At 38.0% G+C, this 22,288-nt stretch overlaps 1 protein-coding gene, 1 long non-coding RNA gene and 6 other non-coding genes across 10 annotated transcripts in view; 7 read left to right on the top strand and 1 right to left on the bottom strand.

Annotated features, from left to right (window-relative positions):
- adamts9 (ADAM metallopeptidase with thrombospondin type 1 motif, 9) overlaps nt 1-22,288 on the top strand; it is a 51,763-nt gene that overhangs the window by 26,473 nt on the left and 3,002 nt on the right. For both annotated transcript variants that reach the window (XM_073811879.1, XM_065241468.2), the window contains exons 28-35: nt 632-808; nt 5,791-5,958; nt 7,039-7,215; nt 17,104-17,274; nt 17,436-17,630; nt 20,154-20,283; nt 21,661-21,755; nt 22,059-22,153. In XM_073811879.1, the coding sequence (XP_073667980.1) occupies nt 632-808; nt 5,791-5,958; nt 7,039-7,215; nt 17,104-17,274; nt 17,436-17,630; nt 20,154-20,283; nt 21,661-21,755; nt 22,059-22,153 (1,208 nt within the window). The remainder of the gene's footprint in view (nt 1-631; nt 809-5,790; nt 5,959-7,038; nt 7,216-17,103; nt 17,275-17,435; nt 17,631-20,153; nt 20,284-21,660; nt 21,756-22,058; nt 22,154-22,288) is intronic.
- On the bottom strand, nt 5,809-16,156 carry LOC135719006 (uncharacterized). Of its 2 annotated transcripts, none has more exons than XR_010520986.2 (4): nt 15,989-16,156; nt 7,021-7,205; nt 6,428-6,458; nt 5,809-5,948 (listed from the first exon to the last, which is right to left on the bottom strand). It is a non-coding gene; the product is annotated as an uncharacterized lncRNA (long non-coding RNA). The 2 variants fall into 2 exon arrangements; XR_010520985.2 differs by lacking the exon at nt 15,989-16,156 and adding an exon at nt 9,066-10,129.
- On the top strand, nt 11,811-11,883 carry trnav-aac (transfer RNA valine (anticodon AAC)). The gene has a single exon. It is a non-coding gene; the product is annotated as a tRNA-Val (tRNA).
- On the top strand, nt 12,264-12,336 carry trnav-cac (transfer RNA valine (anticodon CAC)). Its single transcript has one exon. It is a non-coding gene; the product is annotated as a tRNA-Val (tRNA).
- On the top strand, nt 20,349-20,421 carry trnav-cac (transfer RNA valine (anticodon CAC)). Its single transcript has one exon. It is a non-coding gene; the product is annotated as a tRNA-Val (tRNA).
- Nucleotides 20,766-20,838, top strand: trnav-aac (transfer RNA valine (anticodon AAC)). Its single transcript has one exon. It is a non-coding gene; the product is annotated as a tRNA-Val (tRNA).
- trnav-aac (transfer RNA valine (anticodon AAC)) lies at nt 21,048-21,120 on the top strand. Its single transcript has one exon. It is a non-coding gene; the product is annotated as a tRNA-Val (tRNA).
- On the top strand, nt 21,460-21,532 carry trnav-aac (transfer RNA valine (anticodon AAC)). The gene has a single exon. It is a non-coding gene; the product is annotated as a tRNA-Val (tRNA).

Genomic DNA, 22,288 nt, shown 5'->3' with positions numbered 1-22,288 from the left:
CTTTCCCTGCCAGCATTTTTCACAAAAGTTTAATGCCTCCCAGAAAATGTTCTTCTTACAATATATTAAATGAAAGAACCGACCCTCTGTTAAAAAAAACTGTTTTACCCTACCTTCATTAGTTCTCCTTTTATCACCTTTTTATATATAATGAAAAAGCAGACCCTGTGCTTTCAAACGAAAATAAGATTTCATACTATCTTCATTTGTTCTCTTTAATAATCTCTCAAATATGGGTAGGTTTCTTCAAAAATCCCAAATTTTAAGAGTTTTTACTGTTTGGCCTTAGTGATTGCTTTCGAGTTTTATAAGTTTGTGTAAGAGCGCCACCTGGTGGATAATAGCGAAAATATGGATTGTTGTAAAAATTCGTGATTGGCAGAGAAACGTTTTTGCTTATTTGGCAGGAAAAGAGTTAACAAACCTTTTTTTAACCAAAAAATGATTTCAAATGATTGAACCTCTTTTTTTTATGAACACACCCACAGTTTGCCCTGTCATAAAAATTGCACCTTCTGTAAATTTAGCACTTTTTCAAGAAAGTTTGATGAAATGCATCCTATATCCGTAACAAGACATCTTTAAGGTAACAAGACTGTTCTTCTTCCTAACGCTGTTTGTGTCTCCCTAGTGTTCCAAGTCCTGTGGAGGAGGGATAAAAACTCGCTTGGTTGCTTGTCAGCGGCCCAACGGGGAGCGATTTAACGATCTGAGCTGTGAAATTCTTGACAAACCACCGGACCGAGAGCAGTGCAATACTCAGTCCTGCTCTGTTAACCCTCACTGGAGCACAGACCAATGGAGCTCGGTACGCTCGTAACTATTTTAACTTTCTTCCCTTCATACGATCTCATTCTAACAACACACCGAAGTTTCTTTCCTCTCGAGATACGAGGAAAACAAACTGAAACTCGGACGGTTTGAGCTTTAAGTAAGCAAATAGCTGTCTTCCATGTTCGCAGTTCTGTATTTGTTGCACTTAAAGACCTCCAAAACATGCAGTTAAATATTGTTTTACAGTTGCTTACTGTAAAAAGTGAGCATCACTGCGGTCGATGTGTTCATATTTAAATGCTGTTGAGTTTTTTTGTGTTTTATGTTAGTTTTTTTTTGTGCTAATAGGCACTCTGGGTTCTGTTTAAAACATACTGTATCATACACAGGCAGTATTGCTCCACTGCGGATCTGAAACAAAAGGCTGAGGGCAGTTCACCCTATTATTTTGAATCTCTCCGTGTTTTGTTTCAGTCTCCATAACTTAACTTTTACGAAAAATGCCTTTTTAACCATACCTCAAGAAACCTCAACTCAGCTAGCCATTGACCTTTAAATTCATTATGGTGCTTTCTCAGTACAAGGGAGACCTTATGTGAAAATCTGTCTAGAGTTGCTATATTTTTGTATATTTAAGGTAGCATACAAAGGTAATTTTAAAGTAAATACAAAAATTATGAAAAGATATGAAATCAATAGTAGTTGTCTGTTGATTGTGCTGCAGTTTGAGTATTTTTCTACTTTATTTACAATCAGTATTATTTTAGTATTGTGTAAACAAATGTCCAACAACAAAAATCATGTTCTAGTCAAGTGTAAAAATTCCTCATTGATTACAATACCCAGGGAAGGGGTCTTAACTATTGGCCAGTTATTTGTATCTACCTCATTTCAAATTAAAAGCCCCACATTGTTCCTACATCCACTTTTTGAATAGTGATCAGTGGCGGCCGGTGACTTCTCTTCCAAGGGGTTCGAATTCAAAATATTTGTAGGGAGTGTCATGTGTGTGGCTCGTCATGTCAAAATATGTGTTTAGTGCGTCATGTGAACCTATGTGCATCATGCATCATGGCAAAATACGTGCCTGCTGCACACGCGTCGAAAGGTTTTATGATAGTTCCTACTCTGTCTCATGTAGATGCGTATAAATAGCACGAAGTGTAAAAATCGTGCAATACATACACCAAATTCCACTTTGGCGTGCATATGATACGCCAGTCCTTCCCATCCACTTAAACGGCACATCTTTTTTTGTCATTTGATTTATTGGTTTCTTAGTTTTTTTCAGTTTTTTTAAACCATTTTCACTTGGGTTTAGGGTTAGATTTGAAATTTGCTTAAGGATGTTATTTAATATACAGATTTCTCCATGTTTTTGTCTATATTTAAGCCATGGTCGCTTGGAGTTGGGGTAAGAATTGGGGTTTGGGTTAGGAAGTCATTTTTATATAACAAAAAGTTGTTCTAACCCTAAACCCAAGCGAAAATGGTAAAAAAAGCAAAACAATTGAGAAACCAATAAATAAAACGACAAAAAAAGATGCGCCGTTTAAGTGCATGGGAAGGACTGGCGTATCATATGCACGCCAAAGTGGAATTTGGCTTATGTATTGCACGATTTTTACACTTCGTGCTATTTATATGCAAATATGGGTTCGATAAAAGAGACGCTCACATTCACAAAATACTCGCAAGAGACTAACTTAACACTAAACTCTGCTTACAGATTAAGTGAGTATCTGGCAAACTTGAGCGTCTCTTCTATCATAAACCCCTTTGAAGCTTCTGCTCCGAACACAGATTTTGACATGACGAGGCACACACATGATGGGCTAAATACATTGTGCATCCTCGAAAAAGAAGTCACCTGCCGGCCACTGATAGTGATAAAAATGCTATAATATTCTTGCTTAATTTTAATGCATATTATTATAGAGCAGGGGTCAGAAAACCTTAACCTAAATTAAAAATTGGCATATTAGGGAAAAACCCTCATGACTTAAATGTTGTATAACAATAATACTTTTTTTTTTAAAACAATAATGTGTGATTACCAATATAAATAAAAAAAGTTGCATTTTATAACTTGAGAGTTAATCCGTAAATATCAATACCAGTTAGTGTCATGGTGCTGTAGTTATGTCTATAGTGTAGTTCCCTTTTATGACATGGTCTGTTATTTTTAACAGGCTGAAACTAAGTGATTTTAATACAATTGCAGTAATAATGAAGGTGTGTATGACCATTTCTGTATATTCTTGTAAGATTGTGTATTTATTTCTGCCACCATACGTTGTTTTTATTTGTTTGTAACTGATTACAATTAAACAGTTGCACGTTTTTTATGTTAATTTGTTATTTTTTTGTCGTTATTTGTATATGAAAGTAGGCAAACTTTGTAAATAAGTTATTCAGAGAAAAGAAAGACATTAAATGTCATGCATGATTTTGAATGTGTGTATTATAAAACAAAAACTGAATAGGCATATAATGGCATTAACACAGAACGTTTTGTTATGAATCTGTATGTAGTAAATGTAAAAGGTACACTAAGCTTAATATCCAGACCTTAACACACTATTCCTTGTTTTTGACGTTATCCTGCTGCTTTTATGTGATTTTGTATGTGTGTGTGTGTCTGAATGAGAGATCTGTATTACTGTTTTAATGATCTATGGATGAGGGACAGTGTTAATCCCCGCTCACATCAGTACCCGGAGAAGTCTTGTACCAAGCTTTACTGTCTTTGGGTCAGTACAGCCCTGATGATGGTGCCATGGTGACATTCAACCGAGTGAGCATACATCACGATAACAAAAGCAAGGCCACAGGGGTCAGGGATGGCCTTTGATCTGTGGGAGGGCCTTTCCAGCTCATCTAATCAGAATGGACGTGCTTCTCAGAAAGAGCTTTATTCCTATGGGAAAAATGAACTCTAAAAGCTAAGGCCTCCCAGATTATAGTGGCTACTGGATATCCGTACTGATACTTCGAGGGTACTTGCATTGGAATGTAGCCAAGCACATGGTCAAGTGTATTGCTGTGAAGAAAACAAGGCAACGGTTAATGATCCAAATGGCAAAAACTTTTCTTTGCTTTGGAGTGATCAATAAGCAACAGAGACACCAGTTTGTACAATCACACCATATGTCATAATTTTGCCCTATGTGTTTCTTTTGGAAATGTTTTCATCATTGTCATCCTGATTGAAATATGCAGCTCTGTTTTGTTGTTTATTGAAAAGAAAAATGTATATCCAACATATGTTTAACATTTGCATTTTATTTTTCTATTGTCAGTTTGATGGAATTGTTAAATAGTTCACTCAACAGTTCATGCATTTTCAAAGTTGGTGGGTGGTTTTTGGCTGAGGGGGATTTTTTTTGAGAAAATTGAAAGAATTTAAAGTGTAACAGCTGATATTGTAGTTGATAACTGCAGCACATTAATTCACTTGAGGATTAATTTAACAAGGAACATAAACTCTGAGAAATGGTCTTACATTTATAATGCAGCAACGGTACAGCTGTGTTTCTCATTTAACCATGACAGAAACAAACCTCTTGCCATACAAAACAAACTAGCAGATTGATACACCCCTCACATATGCACATACAGTATAATTGGTTAAGGGTGTAGGCCAATGTATGACTGTTATTTTACTTATTGTTAAATAAGCAGTAAATTCAAGTTTGATTTATGAATTTTATTGGTTAGCCAAGACTTACAGATGCATTGCAATTAAAACTGATTAATTGAAATAAATATAAAAATTATTATTATATATTTGTTAAATCTTCTGTACATTTTGCATATCCTTAAATTCTCGCAGCACTACTCATAATTGATTTAGAAAGTGCCAATATTTTGATAAGAGCGACTCAACGCAATTTAAATGATGCTTTAATAAAGATAGTAATGAGAGCAACAGGGACTTGTGTAGATTTAAACCCCCAGCAGTATCTTGCTGACAGTAAACTAAACAGACAGCCTGTCCACATAAACAAGTACACATCTGCAATCTGCACAGTTCATATGCAATGCATCTGTAAATCTTGGCTGATAAAAATCTTACAATACTGACGCCTCTTTAGGGTAACACTTATATTCTCACAAAGTGGATTAAAACAGTGTTAAATGGTGGTTTAGTTTTGAAAAGGAATGTATATTTGTTTATACTTTGTTATTTTGCTGCCCTTGTATATGTTCTTCAATTTTGTACAGTTTGTATTCATTTAAACCAATTGTATATATTGGTGCTGTAATTATTTATAACAAATATATATTGATTTAAAAGTTAAAACTTAAATGATTGTTCAGTGTTTTTTGTTCTGCTTTCAAACTTAAATACACCCATGACACACTTTCAGTAACTTGAAAAGTTATTCACAGGAGCGCATTATCCAGTTAGGGAGCTGTGCTCTCGTAGTTCCTGTATTCTATGTAAGCATGCTGGGTAATGCACTCGTTTAACCTCAGACTTGTCGCCTCACATTCATCCTCTCTCGATCAGGCCCTTTGATTATTCGTTCCTCTCCCATCCTGGGGCCCAAGCTTCTCCCCTCCTTTCAGCTCCGCTAAAGTGCTGAGCGTTATAGTCAAAGGTTTAAATCCTTGTGTGCTCCATAAACCCAGAACCGGAAAAGCTTGACAATTATTTTGTGATAGCCATTCTTTATGATTCAAAGACACACTATTTTATTTTCTACGTATACAATAAATCCAATATATGATAAATCCGATAGTATAATACTAGTTACCTGCTACTATTTTTTTTAAACACTGCATTATAAAAGTCCAGAAATTTCTGTCCTACATTAATCATTAATTAAAATTTGATTTAAACTGTAATAAATATAAAAAGTTTAACACTGATTACTAAAAAAGGATTTTCCATAAATTGTCCAAAATATTCACTTGAACTAGCACACAAACTTAAAAGCCCATATTTGCTATTGTTAGTTGTGGTTTATGATTAACAAGTGTTGAACTTTGTTTCTCATCTTCTTGCAGTGCTCTGCTTCCTGTGGGAAAGGCTTCAGATATCGTAATGTGACGTGCGCCAGTCAGTCCGGCCAGCCAATCACAGAGGAGAACTGCATGCACCTGCCCCTCCCACATAAGCAAAAGCGGTGCAGAGGTGGGAGGTGCCCCAAGTGGAAGACAGCAAGCTGGGGAGAGGTAAAACTGATAACTGTGTATGTGTGTATGTGTTAGATACTAAATGATGTTTGCAGAATGCTTCTGAGGATACTGCATAATGTACAAACAGATAAACAAGCACACATACACGAACGCTGCATTAAAATAAGATTTACATTGCAGAAACGTTGTAGTTACGTCAGTGAATAATACTTTGTATCATTCAAAGTTACACCTTCATAGTAATTTAATCTGCTGTAGAAATCTGACATCATTTCAGAAAAATACCAGCCCCATGGAGCCCCAAGACTCCTTTCAATGTAATGTATGAGTGAAAGGTAGTGCAAAAAAGACAAAATACAAAAAAAAATTATTTAAATCTAAAACTGAGCATTCCACACCTCATCGTGCATGTTTGTTAATAGTAACTGTAAGCAGTATTAATCTTAATCTTTAACAAATTATTCTGAAATGTATAGCTTTTTATTTTTACCTCATTCATACTTACTCATACGCTCTTTCCATCGCAAGACTGTGTACTGCCCAAAATCAAAAGAAAATATTTTACTAAATGCATTATGTCATTTTAAGTTACATTAGTACAATTATTGTGGAGAATATACAGAATTAAAAAGTTAATTTACTGTTTTAATATATATATTTAGTTGCAGAATACAAAATGCACTCTTTAACTGTAGAAATGCACTTTTCGTGCACATTTATTGCAACATTTAATTTAAACTTATACACATAAATACCAAATTAATAAAAATGATGATTTTTAGAAGTTTTTAGTTAGGTACAAAGTAAAATAAATGTTCTTTTATTAAAATTATATATATATATATATATATATATATATATATATATATATATATATATATATATATATATATATATATATATATATATATAATATTTATTTATAAAAGGGATTTACCCTTTTTTTAATTAACACTTTTATAACTATAAACTGTAATAATCACTTCTCTAAACGATGACTGATTGAACAAAAATATTCAGAGCTGAAAAGTTCCACTTATTAAAGAATGACTCAAAAATAGACAATGAAAGTCTAAGAGCAGAGTTATGTTAACCTACCTGTGTTATTGTCTGTAGTGTTCGTCATCGTGTGGGAATGGTCTGCAGCATCGAGAGATCTCTTGTGTAATTGAGGGTGAACACAAAACGCAGGAGTCTAAATGTTCTCGACTCCCCCGTCCCCCCTCTACCAAACCCTGTCGAATCCCTGACTGTGTCTCAAACTCCAGATGGAGCAAAGGGGACTGGCAAGAGGTGAGAAAGAGTGAGAATTAATAAAGCAAGCGTGTATTTTAATGCAGTATGACATAATCTCATATGACAATTTTTCAACACAGTATATATAACCAAAAAGCCAAAGATTTATGCTTTGATTCTTGGCCAAGGAACCTTATTTTTAATTTGTGCCCCGGGTGTTGTAGGATTGTGGCTAGAAGGAATACGGTTTCGGCAGGATGAGCACTGTTTTCATCCTAATCCCACCCCCAAACCTGACCCTAAATCCAACATTGTTTGGGATTTAGGCCGTAACGGTATCCTATCTGTCCAGAACCGCTGTTTTTCATCCTAATCCTACCCTAAACCTAACCTTAAACCCAACATCTTTCTGGATTTGGCCATAGCTGTATCCCCTCTGGCCAGAACCGTGTTGCAGTGAATGGCTGCTTTTTTTGGGTGTGTACAGTGTATTCACTACTTACACTTCGAGTATGGGCTACCTACTTGACAATCACGTCTCTTTTGATGAAAATCCAAATAATTACGTTTAAGCGTAGTTTTTAGATTTTAAAATCTGGATTTTACTAGGCGGCAAATTGAGACAGAATAAAAAATAAGGCATGTAATCAGCAACACAATGCTTAGGGTGGTGCCCAACTAACAAAGAGTTTCAGTATTTTTCCTATTTAAAACTTGACTTTTTTGTTGTTACATCGTGTACTTAGAAAATCACAACTTTTAATTTTCTGTCAATCTTAGTACACAATGTAACTACAGAAGAGTATAGTTTTAAATAGGAAAAATATCCAAACTCTTCGGTTATTTTTAGTACAATGCTAATAGTCTTATACAGTAGGGTTGTTGACCGGTTTTACCGGTTTCACCGGGTGGGAGGGGCTTATAAATGCACAGAAGTTCGCATTTTACTTTCACTTTTGAATTAGATGCAACTGTTGTTTAAATCCAGCGCTTGCGTACGCTGCGTTAAATCACGTATGAATTTGCGTGCAACAGCTGGTTTAAGTGCTTGAGTCAATGTGCGCAGGTACTTCTAACAGAAACCCGCCAGTCCCATAAAGCGCTGCTTGAATGATGGGTTTATTATTATTCTTAATGAAAAACACAACAACAAAACGATCTCGCCTATATTAAACATCATATATGTATCTTATAACAAAAACGAGTAAGCACGCGGCTTCTGCCATCGTCTGCTCGGCGCAGTCTGACAGGAATAAATGAAATCTGACACCCGCAGCCGCTGCTCTGTGATGACGAGAGCCTCGCAAACTCTGACTGAAATAAATGAAATCTGACACCTAATGCTCTGTGACGTGATGCGCGTTCAGCTTCGCTGAATTCAGGGAGCAGACACATTCAGTTGTAAGTGTTTGCTCTCTCTAACGAAACTAAATTATTTAATTACAAGAAAATATCAAAACGACGGTGAAAGACGGTGTCGCGGTGGGCAAGTGATCTAACCGGTGAGAGGCTGAAGCACTGGTAATCACCGTTTCACCGACTATCGCAACAAGCCTAGAATACAGTTTTCATCCTAATGGTGCGTTTACACCAACCGCGTTTCAGGCGTCAAAATCGCGTACCACGCCTAGTTTGCCGCTTGAACAGTTTGAATGCATTCGCGCGTGTAGAGTGGAGTAGACGCGTGGAAAAAGCAAGCATTTGACACGCGTCAGAGGCAAAATCCGCTTCTTGTGGGAAGAGCAAGTGCTATACGGTTGTTTGTTGCAAGATGACTGATGTTGATTGTGCTTTAATCGAGTGAGTTACCAGTTTGTATTTGGTAACCTTACTATAGGGGGAAAATAAACGGCGCGGGTCGTTAAACTTCACGTGACTCAAAAGTGAAATGTGTATTTACAACTTACCAGGTTGCCCGATGTCCTCACTGACACTCTTCCAAGCGAGGTCCTTTTTATTCCTGTCTCTATAGAAAGAACTTGTCGTATAGGGTGACAGCTTACGGACAATATCAAGCGTTACTTCAGGTTGAATAAGTGACTCCGGCGGGGCAAGCAGGCTCCTGATTGGTTAATGTGGTGCGAAATTCCGACAAAGTTCAAATTTTTCAACTCGGGCGTCAGCCTGCAATTCGCGTCAAACACAAAATGCACAAAAGCACAATTCGCGCGTACCACGCACAACGCTCAATTCGCGCCTTTCGAGCAAGCTAGACGCGCGAATGAGGCGGAAACGCGGCAGATGCGGCAAACGCCTCATCCGCGCCTCGGAACCTCCAGACGCACGTCAACGCGTCTTCACATTGACTTAACATTGAAATCACTTGCGCTTCACGCCTCTACCGCAGCATTATCCTAACCCTAAACCCAACATTGTATAGGACTTAGGCCGTAACTTTATCCTATCTAGCCTGAACCACTGTTTTTCGTCCTAATCCTACCCATAAACCTAACCCTAAACCCAATATCTTGCTAGATTTGTTCGTAGCTGTATCCCTTCTAGCCAGAACCGTGTTGCAATTGTCGTGGAAAAATAATACGAATACCAGGATCTGTCCATCAGAGATGATTTATTTACTTGTACAAGGACTCGACACATAACGACAGTGAAACGATATGTGAAGAAGTGAAGAATCTCAAATCCTTCCTTCATTATATACTGACATTGAGTTTGTACCACCCCCCCCATGCTATTCGATCAAAACAACTCCTTATTAGGTGTAGTTTAGACACTTCTGGGTGGTTATATTTACTCTACTTGTATCCAGGCAGACGATACATAGGTTCTTTAAGCACATCATCACACAAACAAAAACCACACTTGCACCTTGCCATACTTCCTATCCCGAGCTCTATCGAGCTAGACTTCCTGTCCTAGACTTCACCCCACGCAGATTAAAATGTCATGACTGACATAAATCATACACTGAAGAGTACAAAAATAATATAAATGCATAAAGAATAAATTTCCATTACACAGTGAATGGCTGCCTTTTCTGGGTGTGTACAGTGTGTTCACTACTTACACTTCGAGTATGGGCTACCTACTTGACAATCACTAGCCTGGTTAAAACCAGACCATTTTCAGTAGTAACTGAGTTATGGTCTGGCAAAGCTTCATAGACAAATCATTTCCAAAAATTTTGACGGAATAAAACATAAAGCATGTAATCAACAACACAAAACAACTTGAGGGTTGACTACATTTGCAAAAACCTTTGCCGTCTTAAGGCCCACACACAGTGTTCAGCTTGGTCTTCAGGCTATGATTGATAAAACGATAATGTCTGCTCTTCGCCTCTGTATTTGTGTTTAATTTTGCAAAAGTTGTGCAAGCTTATTTCCTCAATTGCCCTGAAATATCTGAGAAAGCCCTTACATATACATGTTCAAAATGTTATACAGCATGTTTACTAACAACGCAAGTAGTGCTACTCTAACATAATATTAGTGCGCCTCAATTTAATCCCATCTTTTCTCCCGCTCATGTTTTAAAAACTCGGCCACAAATCACCCCCTCGAAGTAAACAGGACAGAAACGAATTTAAACACCAGGTGTGAACGGACATGCGTCTCTCTCATCCAATTGTGATCTGATCAAAACGCATCTTAATACCAAGTGAAAATGGGCTCCTTGCTATTGTCAGAGATACTGTTAAGTGCTGGATGTTGTCAGAGGGTCAGCAGAGCTATTAACACATAGGTGTGTTGTGCGGTGGGGGCTGCTAACACCTACTCGCTAATATTACGAGTGAGATTTGAGTGCAACTGATAAGCGAACCCCGCTTTGTATCACTGCAGTCACTAGTACTCCTGGTTTAACCTTCCGGTTTCCTTTATTCATTAATGAACACCAACTACTGCCACCTACTGGTACGGCATTGCACGCAGACGCAGAAGTAATTGACAAACACTGTGGTAAGTTGTAGCTGCAAATGTGTGAATAAAGTAGTGCAGTAATATATCTACCTAGTATCCTTTCTACCTTCACCTAGAACAGGGGTGGGCATTCCTGGTCCTGGAGGGCCACAGAACTGCAGAGTTTATCTCCAACCCTATTCAAACACACGAAAAATCAAAGTCTTCAGTATTACTTGAAATGACAGTGTGTTTGATTAGGTGTTTAAGCTGAACTCTGCAGGACTGTGGTCCTCGAGGACCAGGAATGTCCACCCCTGACCTAGAGGCTTCTCAACTAACATACATTGGTGACTGTAGTGGTTTCCCTTAGCTTTGTGGTTATCACATACTCCGAAAGGCCTAGGTATAGTTCAAATATTTGTCATCAGAATAGTATGCGCACCCTGCTAGATTTTTTTGTAACCGTACATACTTTGTACGTGTAGGTCACGTCCACATTAAATTTTTTTGCAATGATTGCTTTATGCACAAGCTAACAACCTTGCCCTGTTGCCAAAGGAGTGCTTCTTGACCTGCCATAACTCTCTTGAGATGAGCATCTCGAGGTAGAATAAGAAAAGCAAGCATTTTACATCCGAAACTCAGTCTCTAGGCTACGGCATGGAGAAAATATGTGACATGAGCTGTGTAGCTAAAACGTGCAAAGTTGGTGGGGGTCACTGTATTGTTGCATAGGTCAAAACTGAAGATTTACAGAAGGTGGAGCACAGGGGCAGGCAAGTAATGCCAGGAGTTTCCGTAGTGTAGTGGTTATCACATTCGCCTAACACGCGAAAGGTCCCCGGTTCGAGACCGGGCGGAAACAAAGTAATGTTTTCTAAACTGCCATACTTCTTAAGGGCTCGTTATAGTTGTGCGTAGGTCCTACAGCGTAGCCGCGACTCCTTGGTTTTCATTTATACTTTTCCGTCGTTGTCCGCGTTGACGTGCAAACAGGCAGTAACCACGCGTGTAACTACGGTAGCAGCGCAAACGTCAAAGAAGAAGCAGCAGCTTAGCAAGTTAACCCACAATCGAAGAAGAAACAGCAACTTGTTGTGTATAATTTGAGAAGATCAGGAATGATGGAAGTAAATAAACAACGACTTTTAATGCAGTTTGAGTTAAATCCCTCCTCAACTTGGCTCATCTCAGTACTGAAGATATACAGAACTTGGTACAGAGGGACAGCTGGTAACACTAAGGGTTTCCGTAGTGTAGTGGTTATCACGTTCGCCTCACACGCGAAAGGTCCCCGGTTCGAAACCGGGCCGAAACAAGGTGATGCTTTTTAAACTGCCATACTTCTTATGGGCAAAACCCCACACTGCAAAAACTATACACCTCAGTGTCTGTGCTGTGGCATATAGAAAATAGTTGACAAATTTTGTTTAGCAAAAACATGAAGTTAGCATGGTCACTGTGTTATTATTCTGTCAATGCTGAAGATTTACAGAAGTGGTACAAAGGGACAGCTAGGAAGTACTAAGGGTTCAGCTCTCCTAGAGTTAAACATTTGATTTTTACAGTTTTTGAATAGATTCAGCTGATCTCCGGGTCTAGCGGTACCACTTTTAGCATAGCTTAGCATAATCCATTGAATCTGATTAGACCATTAGCCTTCTGTAGTTACATCGTGTACTTGGAAAATCGTAACTTTTAATTATGTGTTGGTCTTAGTACACGATGTAACTACAGAAGAGTCAAGTTTTGAAAAGGAAAAATATTGAAACTCTTTGGTTAGTTTTAGCGCAATGCTAAGCTATGCTAAAAGTGATACCGCCAGACCCGGAGATTAGCTGAATGGATTCCAAAACGGTAAAAATCAAATGTTCAACTCTAGGGGAGCTGGAAAATGAGCATATTTTCAAAAAAAGTGGAGTTTAAGGCCAACGGTGTCCAATCCTGCTTCTGGAGGGCCAGTGGCTGCGAAACTGCCTATTTCCATACTATATAGTCGGCGAAAAGCAGTAGGCGAAGGCTAATCAAGGTCTTACTAGGCACACTAAAAACTTTGTATTGAGGGAAATTTCAGCTTAACTCTGCAGGAGACAGGCCCTCCAGGACCGAGTTTGGACACCTCTGAATTAAACCATGGTCTCAAGTTAAACTGACAGGACAGTGCTGTAAATGCATAGCTATCCCAAGTAGATATCACTAGACTGGAGACTTACAGGTGGGAGGAGGTTATAAATGTTGAGTAGGATTGAGTGTGTTTGTTTAATTTTAGTAAGTATGGTGCCACAAAACGTGGTGATTTTTTAAGCAGATAAATAATGAGAACTATATTGTATGGCGGAAGAGCACTTTGTTTGCAGCACGTTGACCTTGAACGCAGTAACAAGATGGACGTTTGAGCGAGAGGGGGAGTAGTCAGGAGTGATGATATTACTGCGCCCGAGGTCGAAGTGATGCAAACTAAGTGCTCTTCCACAAATAAGAACATTAACCAGTGTTTACAAATGTCCGGTGAAAAATATCCCAAAGCTTATCTACAAAGGATTAATTACTAAGCCAGGAAAAGGTGTGAACAGTGTTAAATTTAAAACAAGTTAATGATTACTGTACAGTTATAGCGTTTATGCTTAATGTTGCTACAATCAATGTTTTCACAAATCAATTAAGGTTAAAAATTCGGCATCTGCTGTTGCTTATGACAGCACAGACAAAAAATCACATGCCTTTCTTTTCCTTGGAACTTCACAGTAGAGTCTAGAGAAAAAAAAATCAAAGACAACAAACAGAGACAAAAATGTTCACATAAATCTGGGTCATCTAGCGGCATGAAATCGAAGCACTTACAAGAAGTGTAATTAGTTTAGTGCACTGTTCTAGAGAACACCTCCACATTGCCCCCTCCACAGCAGACAGCAGCTGGAGTCTATTAGACTAGCTCACTTTGCCTGTCAGATGCTTAAGGGGCCCAAAGTTGCAGCATACAAAGCTTGGTGCTGCTCACTGTCAAAAATGTACACCATGTGACAAGATTCCCAGAAACAGGTAACTTTTTTTCCCACCCCCTTAACTTTCTTCCCTTCTTCTTATTTTTGAAATTAACCCTATATGCTGGATACCAATGCAGGTCAGGATCGTGCAATATGTAAGATGTCTCTCCACTTTCATAAAAAATCCTGATAATTTACTCACCCCCCATGTCATCCAAGGTGTTTATGTCTTTCTTTGTTCAATCAAAAAGAAATTCCATTTTTTTTCAGGGAGCCATTCCAGATTTTTCTCCATATAGTGGACTTTAGTGGACCTCACCTGTTAACAGTTTCAATGCAGCTTCAAAGGGCTTTAAACAATCCCAACTGAGGCATACGGGTCTTATCTAGAGAAACGATTGTCATTTTTACCCAGAAAAAAAGTACTTTTAAACAACAACAACTCGCTTTGAACTAGCTATGTGAAGCGCCAGCGCGACCTTACATATTACACAATCACATTGAAAGGTCACACACATTTGCTTGCGGATCATTTTTAACAACAAACTGACACAAATCTATTAATTTGTATCATTTCACACACAATAACATCTATCCTCTTTTCCACACTTTTAAACACTGGAGCGGTAACTTTGCATATGTCACATACAAGTGACCTTTCGACGTGATTGCGTTATACATAAGGTCGCGCTGTCGCGTCACATGCCTAGTGCAAGACGATAAGAACTTTGTTGTTTTTGTTACTTTTGTTTCTGTTGTTTTGTTATAGGATATTAAAAAACATGCATTTTCAAAGCAATGCATTTTTTGTATTCAGTATTTTGCCTTTTAAAGGTGCAATTTGTAAGATATTTGCAGTAAAATGTCCAAAAACCACTAGGCCAGTGTTATTTATTTTCTCCAGCTGATTACTATCAATATCTGTAATGTTTTCAACTACTTGTAAATCGTGAGAAAATTTCCATTCAAAACGGGGCAGTGTAGTCTCCTATCAATGACGTTAATATCCATGTGACCCTTTGTCACCGCCTTTACTGACGTAAACGACATGACAGTGGTCGAGTTCAAAAAAATAAAATGGCGGCCAAGGAAGCGACTGGAGCACAAATTTAGTGTAAATAAACGTATATTTTCACTTTTTATACATTTTCATTGCATTTCTAGCGAGAAATTAGTATTGTAGTTTTCAAATATGTGATTAGTTATCACAAAGGCGCTCTCTGTTTATATTTCAAACACGCTGCCTTTGAAGTGCGTCGGAAAGCCTTTCTCTGAGCGGCCTTCAGGCCTCCGAGTCCGAAGTCATTTCCTCATTAGGCAGCGAGGCAACAAGTCCTCACTGCCTTGAGTTTTCGGACGCAGCGAGCCAGTGTCGTGGACAAATGCGGAACAATGCTATAGCGCCTGTCGGACTACGCGCTTGCTTATGAACTTATGGATAACTCTTTACCGTCTGCCGCTTGTTATGTCAGCTCCTGTAAGCGTACGGGCCAACCAAACGACCCAAGAAGAGTTTGGAACTAAACGAGAGAGGATCAATTTGTTGTTGCATTATCTGGATGGAGAGAGCTTCACGACAACATTTAACTAGACCGAGATTCTGATCCTGCTTGTGTTTTACGCGATGGGTGAGTTGTTTTGATTCGTAACCCTTCAAAAAACGTATGCTATTATATTGATCACAACATTAGTGTGTAGATTGTAATCAGCGCGTCTTCCCGCGGACGATATGCACATCGAAAGGTATTGTACAGCAATATAAATGGTCATTTTAAGACACTTCACAATAAGATTTGTACTGTCAATACATTATGTGAAAAATCATTGTAGATTGTAAGTTGAAAACTTAATTCTGTGCTGTGTTTACCATCGAATTTGGACTAATACTGTAATACTGACTAACATTTTCGTTTTGAACATCACATATAAACTTACATAATGAAATAAACGATGTCATCAAACGCAACATTTATAAGACTTGATTACCTTATCCATCAACGTGATTTCTCGTTCGCGTCTGATTGATGGCCATCAGCGGTTGAGTTAAAGACTACAAATCCCATAATTCCACGCTGCTTCAGAGCGTCAGTAAACAACATCATTGTTATTGTTTGATCTGGCGCCATCTAGCGGCCGGATAATTACAAATTGTATCTTTAATTATATTCTCTTTTTTAATATTGTAAAAACAATTGCAGTTTATCATTGCAAGAGCCAAATGTTAATAGTTTAACTATGAACATTGCACAAAAAAGTGAAAGTGTAAATAATCAAAACATGTGGGGTTTTTTTGTATAGCACTATGAAGAGCTCTTACACTTCTTTTTTTATAACAGTTTACCTTTCATAAATTGTTACATTTCAGGTATTCACAACATATAGCCAGTCTTCTCCTAATGACCAAAATTTCACTTCTTCCTGTTTCCTTTTTTAATATTTCAAAGATATATAGGCAAAACCGCCTTTCCATTGGTCACTACATTCGAATGCTACTGTTGGAGTTTGCCCCCTAGTGGCAGTCGTAATGAAATTTCGGTTTAAATGTAAATTCTTGTCAACATGGGAATAAAACTCTTTACAGCGAAAGAGCCTTTAATCTACGATTATTAATAGTTAATAATTTACTTATCAGTAATCAATCAGTTTTAAAGGATTCAATACTGAAAAAGTTAAACAAAAAAGGATTAACAATTTTCACCTTGCACACAGTTTTTATTTTTTGCAAATATAAACAAGAACACCTTGCACACAGTGTTTTAAATGGAACACACTGAAATACGTTTTTACCGGTCGGTGTGTCACAAGTTTTTTTTAATGCATCCAAAACTTTAAATGAATCCAATAATTACACACCCGCAGATGGTTGGCACCCCACTTAGTCCCTTTACAACTCTCCTTCCCGTTTATTGACCATCATGATCGATGGGTTGAATAAAGGTGATTGCCCTGGAGTATAATATCACAATTTGCTGAAGTTGTTATGTCGACGCTTCTTCATAAGTTTATCACATAAATGTCTTCAGACGTTACTTGCTGATCATAAATTAGTCCTGCTTGCTAGACTTTGTCACAGTAATTTTTCAAGATTTCCCTTTTTTCAGTGCAACAAAACTTGTGGTATCGGCCACAAGTATCGAGCAGTGGTGTGTTTGGATGAGGAGGGATCTGAGGTTCATGACATGTACTGCGATAACCAAATGAAACCAGCTGATATTGAAACCTGTAACACACAGCCCTGTGAGTTCATCTGGATTACAGGAGAGTGGTCTGAGGTGAGTGAGACACAACAGAATATGTATTTGTTTGTTTATTGAAAGCTACTGAAATAGTGTGTATAAGGGGGTATTTTACTTTTTAAGTATTTACACTGTGTGGGTCCTATTATACACCTGGCTCAATGCTTTGTTTCCATTATGGTTGCTTTGTATTTTAGTGCTCAGTCACCTGTGGTGAGGGGTATCAGAGGAGGCTGGTGTCCTGCAGTGAGGTTCATGCTGGGATTGATAATTATGAGTATGATTTTAACTCTTCCATCAACTGCCCCGGCACTCCTCCTGAGGCCGCCATGCCCTGCTTTCGGTTACCTTGTCCTGCCCCACACACTTGGAGAGTGGGTATATGGGGACCTGTAAGTTATTGAAATTTTAGATTTAAATAAAAAATAATCAAAATGTTTATTTCTTTTAACTACAATAAGAATTTTTATTAAACTTGACCCTGTCTGTGATATCCAGGCTAAAGTCTCATAATCAAATTATGAGATTGGAAGCATCAAAGTTTGATCTTAATCATTGATTTCAATGGCCTTACTTGGTAAATATTAAAGATATCAAGGTTATGACTTAGCTGTTTGCACAGACTGGGTAACATATTTAAAAAAGCATTCTGTACTTGATTTTTAATAAGTTGCTTTTCTCAGAAACATGAAGTGAAAGTGTACAACAGCGGTTTATCATTTTAGTGCAGATCTGTAGCCCTACTGATAATTAAAGGGTACTCCTAAATTATTACCTAACTTAATAAGGGCTGTCCAAAGATTAATCAGGATAAAGGTTTGGATTTGCATAATACATTTGTGTGTAATTATTATATACACACATACAAAAATGTTATTTACGTGTATATATTATATGTGTATATGTATATATTTGTATGAAATATATCAAAATGTTAATAAATATATATATATACTTGTAAATTTTTCTTACATACATACATGCGTACAGATACAAAATAATTACACACAGTGCACACTGTAGGGCTTCAAGTGTCAACCATTGAGCGTGACAGTCACTCATTTCGGTCTTTTGTCACGCACTCCCGGCACACATTGGATTTCTCACCCAGAAACACAATTTATCATATATTTAATATGCCGGAGCGCCCAAAATGTATTCTGGCCGCGCCGCTCTCTCTATGGAACATCAAGCGCGTCTCCCCTGGAATTCTAAATCGAGCCTGGCACTTATCAGCCAATCAAAAAAGAAATAGGCTACATAATAGCCAATCAGAAAATAGCTTTTTTGTATCTGGGTAGGATTTAACGCAACAACCAATGAAAAAAAGCATATTATGTGATTGTTCCACATCCCCCTCGTTCACCCACAGAGGAAACCACTGGAGCTCCGAGCATCACTTTGAGTAAGTCACGATCACCTGTTTTAATATTACAATACATTCACAACTTGTTTGACACAAACAAGGTCAACTTGACTGCTGTTAGAGAATGTTTCCCAGATAATCAGCATCCGTTTTTCATGTCTGTAACTTAGCCATCAGTTTTACAGCCTGTTCACTGACAACACATGCTCAGAACAAGTAGTCTAACGTTAGGCCTAGTAATATTTTCGTTATCACACGATGACTGACATTTTGTCACATTAAACATCTCTCTTTCCAAATAGCCTAAGTAATTTTATTAGCACTAAATAAATCAAAGTGTATTGCATCGTCGATGTTATAGGTCACTTTTAAAATCATGTCATATTTTATATCCTGGCCACGGATGCAAATCATTTCATTATTATTGCCCTGTCATCATCAAATGTGCATCAAACACAACTCAAAGCACCATAAGCTAAAATGTGTAACCTACTATATTTCTCTGTTACCCACACAAAGCTTGACATACACGCTCTGAGCAAGTATGTATGTGTACAGTATGCCCAAGTAAAAATGTACACTTCTATAATGTACTTAAAGTGCTCTATTTTCACGTACTAATTTAGCTGCGTTACAGGCAGGTTTTTGAGCATATAAATCACGACTCGGAACTGGGAGTACGCGTTCCAGGTAACCTGTAACCCGTGTTTTTCCAACCTTCTACCGGTGAAAGTGCACTGGAACTTCAGTCAAATCCGTGACTTCTCACCCGTGAACTCGTACTAGATTGATGTACTCCCAGTTCCGAGTCGTGATTCGTGGTTTTGAAGTCGTAATTTACGGGTTACAGGTTGCGTGGAAAGCGGCATTAATATAGTAAAAATTATTCTTGTAATCTGATATTTTAAAGGAATAGGTTCTCTCATCAATTTCTTACTCTCATGTTTTAACAAACCTGTATAAATTTCTTTGTTATGATAAACACTTTTTATTAAACAATATAAAACATTTAAATTTTTATATATAATTTATATATAATTTATTTTATTTAGATAATTTGTCTGTCTTTTATCAGACTTGCCAATTGTTATCATTTTTATTTGTGTTGGTCAATAATAAACAAGAGGTAACATTAAACTGCTAGCAAAAACTTGAGAGGATTGGTGCAAATATCTGAGGGGCACTGGCACCTCCCCAATAGATGCAATCTCACTCCAAACTTTTGGTAAAACTTGAGAGCCCTGCACACATGTATATTATGCAAAAACACAATTTTATTTTGTATGTGATTAATTGCGATTAATCTTTTGACAGCCCTAAATTTTATATAAAATATTAATAGATGGAAATAAATCATCATGGTTCAGTCAAACTCACTATGTCAGTTTACTTAAGTGTGTGTGTGTGTGTGTGTGTGTGTGTGTGTGTGTGTGTGTGTGTGTGTGTGTGTGTGTGTGTGTGTGTGTGTGTGTGTGTGTGTGTGTGTGTGTGTGTGTGTGTGTGTGTGTGTGTGTGTGTGTGTGTGTGTGTGTCTGTTGTTGTGTACTAGTGTTCTGCAAGCTGTGGAAGTGGCTGGCAGAAGAGAAGAGTGGAGTGTATTTCAGAAGAGGGTGACGTCACTGACAAATGCCCCGCCTCCTCTAAACCCGAGCAACGAAAAGCCTGTGTCAATCCCTCTTGTGAGTACAACTGATCTGGTAGTTGTACTGATCTAAGCCATAGCAATCACCACCTCAACATGTGAGTTTCCGTAGTGTAGTGGTTATCACGTTCGCCTCACACGCGAAAGGTCCCCGGTTCGAAACCGGGCGGAAACAAGGTTTTGGTTTAAGCCGTAGTCTTAAATTAAACTTGAGGGGAATGTGCTGTAAATGCAGTACTCTCCAGAAGTGTGAAGTTGGAGACAAACATTGTGGAAATTTTAGCTGCAATTGTGTGAAGGAAGATCATGAACTGCAGATCATGTGACAAGGCTTACAGAAACGGGTGGGTGCTCACCAGCAGCAGCAAAGCTTTTGAAATTGTTTCAAGTTTCATGTTGTTTAGGAGCAACAGATGTTAAAAAAAAAGGCTTTTTCCTTTAGAGACATGAAGCTTACACTTTGGCTGCTAACTAGCATTTGGGAAGGTTAGAAAGGTATAGGTGACATGAGTATATATGGTTTCCGTAGTGTAGTGGTTATCACGTTCGCCTAACACGCGAAAGGTCCCCGGTTCGAGACCGGGCGGAAACAATGTTATGCTTTTTAAACTGCCATACCTCTTATGGGAAATGACTCACTCTGCAAAACTGTTTTTAGGCAAGGGCATAGAGAAAGTAGGTGACATGCTGTATATATAAAAGGCATATGGAGAAAGTTAATATGGGCCACCGTCTTCTTGCAATGGCCACAGCAGGCAATTTTAGAAACAGGCACATAGGGGTCCTTAGCAACTGTCAGGAGTTTCCGTAGTGTAGTGGTTATCACGTTCGCCTAACACGCGAAAGGTCCCCGGTTCGAGACCGGGCGGAAACATTGTTATGCTTTTTAAACTGCCATACCTCTAATGGGCATTGACCAACTCTGCAAAACTGTGTTTTTTAGGCTAGGGCATAGAGAAAATTGTTTTCACGCTGTATATCTAAAATGCATACGGAAAAAGTTAGGCCCAATCCGATTTCTCTGTCTTACCCCTACCCCTTAGTTTTGCACATTCTAGTGAGGGTAAGGGCTATCCCAATTGGGCCTTACTCTCATGTGACCGTGCAAAACTAAGGGGTAGGGGTAAGACAGAGAAATGGAATTGGGCCTTAATATGGGTCACTGCCTTCTTGCAATGGCCACAGCAGCAGGGGTCGTCAGCAGTTGTTAGGAGTTTCCGTAGTGTAGTGGTTATCACGTTCGCCTAACACGCGAAAGGTCCCCGGTTCGAGACCGGGCGGAAACAAAGTAGCTATTTTTAGAATTGCTGACACTCTTAAGCAGCAAGATGATCATGATGCAACAGCCTTAAATCTTTTTGACACTTATAACTATTATAAAGTTATTTCCATTTCTTTTCTTTATCATACTTAGGCCAATTACCCACTAACTGCAGAGGTGTGCAGCTCCAGAACAGTTTATTTTCTGATGGAGAACAGAGTTTAAACATAAACGGGAAAGCGTTAAAAGTAAGACACATATTAATTCCTTGCTTGGCTACATTTCCATTTGTTCCTTTATGACTTCCAGCTCAGCTGTTTTTTTTGTTAATGTATTTTAATGTTCACCTGTTAGCACCAGAAAATAATATAATATTCACAGAAATAACTCTTTAGTGTAACAATTTTAAACTTGTTGCATTAATAATTCAGTGCAAACTCATTTGAGAGAAGGTAGCTTTATTGTTATATTCCCTAATAGCAGGGAAGAACTTATGTCTTATTTGAAACAATCACTGTCTTTATAAAATACAAAAAAATGTCCTTTTCCAGATTTATTGTTCAGATATGAACACAGACAGTCCCAAGGAATATATTTCATTGCTCACTGGGGAAGAAGAGAACTTCTCTGAAGTCTTTGGATACAGGTAACAGGGTCTCTAGATTTGTGAGATTGTGTACATGCCTTGATCATAGAGCTGGGTGATATTTTGGGAAATAATAAGTGTTAATGCATTTTTACAAACAAACGAAATAGTTTCTGTGGTAACTAAACTGATAGA

The sequence above is a fragment of the Paramisgurnus dabryanus genome, chromosome 14 (genome assembly GCF_030506205.2).
Source record: "Paramisgurnus dabryanus chromosome 14, PD_genome_1.1, whole genome shotgun sequence".
NCBI lineage: Eukaryota > Metazoa > Chordata > Actinopteri > Cypriniformes > Cobitidae > Paramisgurnus > Paramisgurnus dabryanus.
This window is presented reverse-complemented; position numbering and strand designations above follow the sequence as displayed.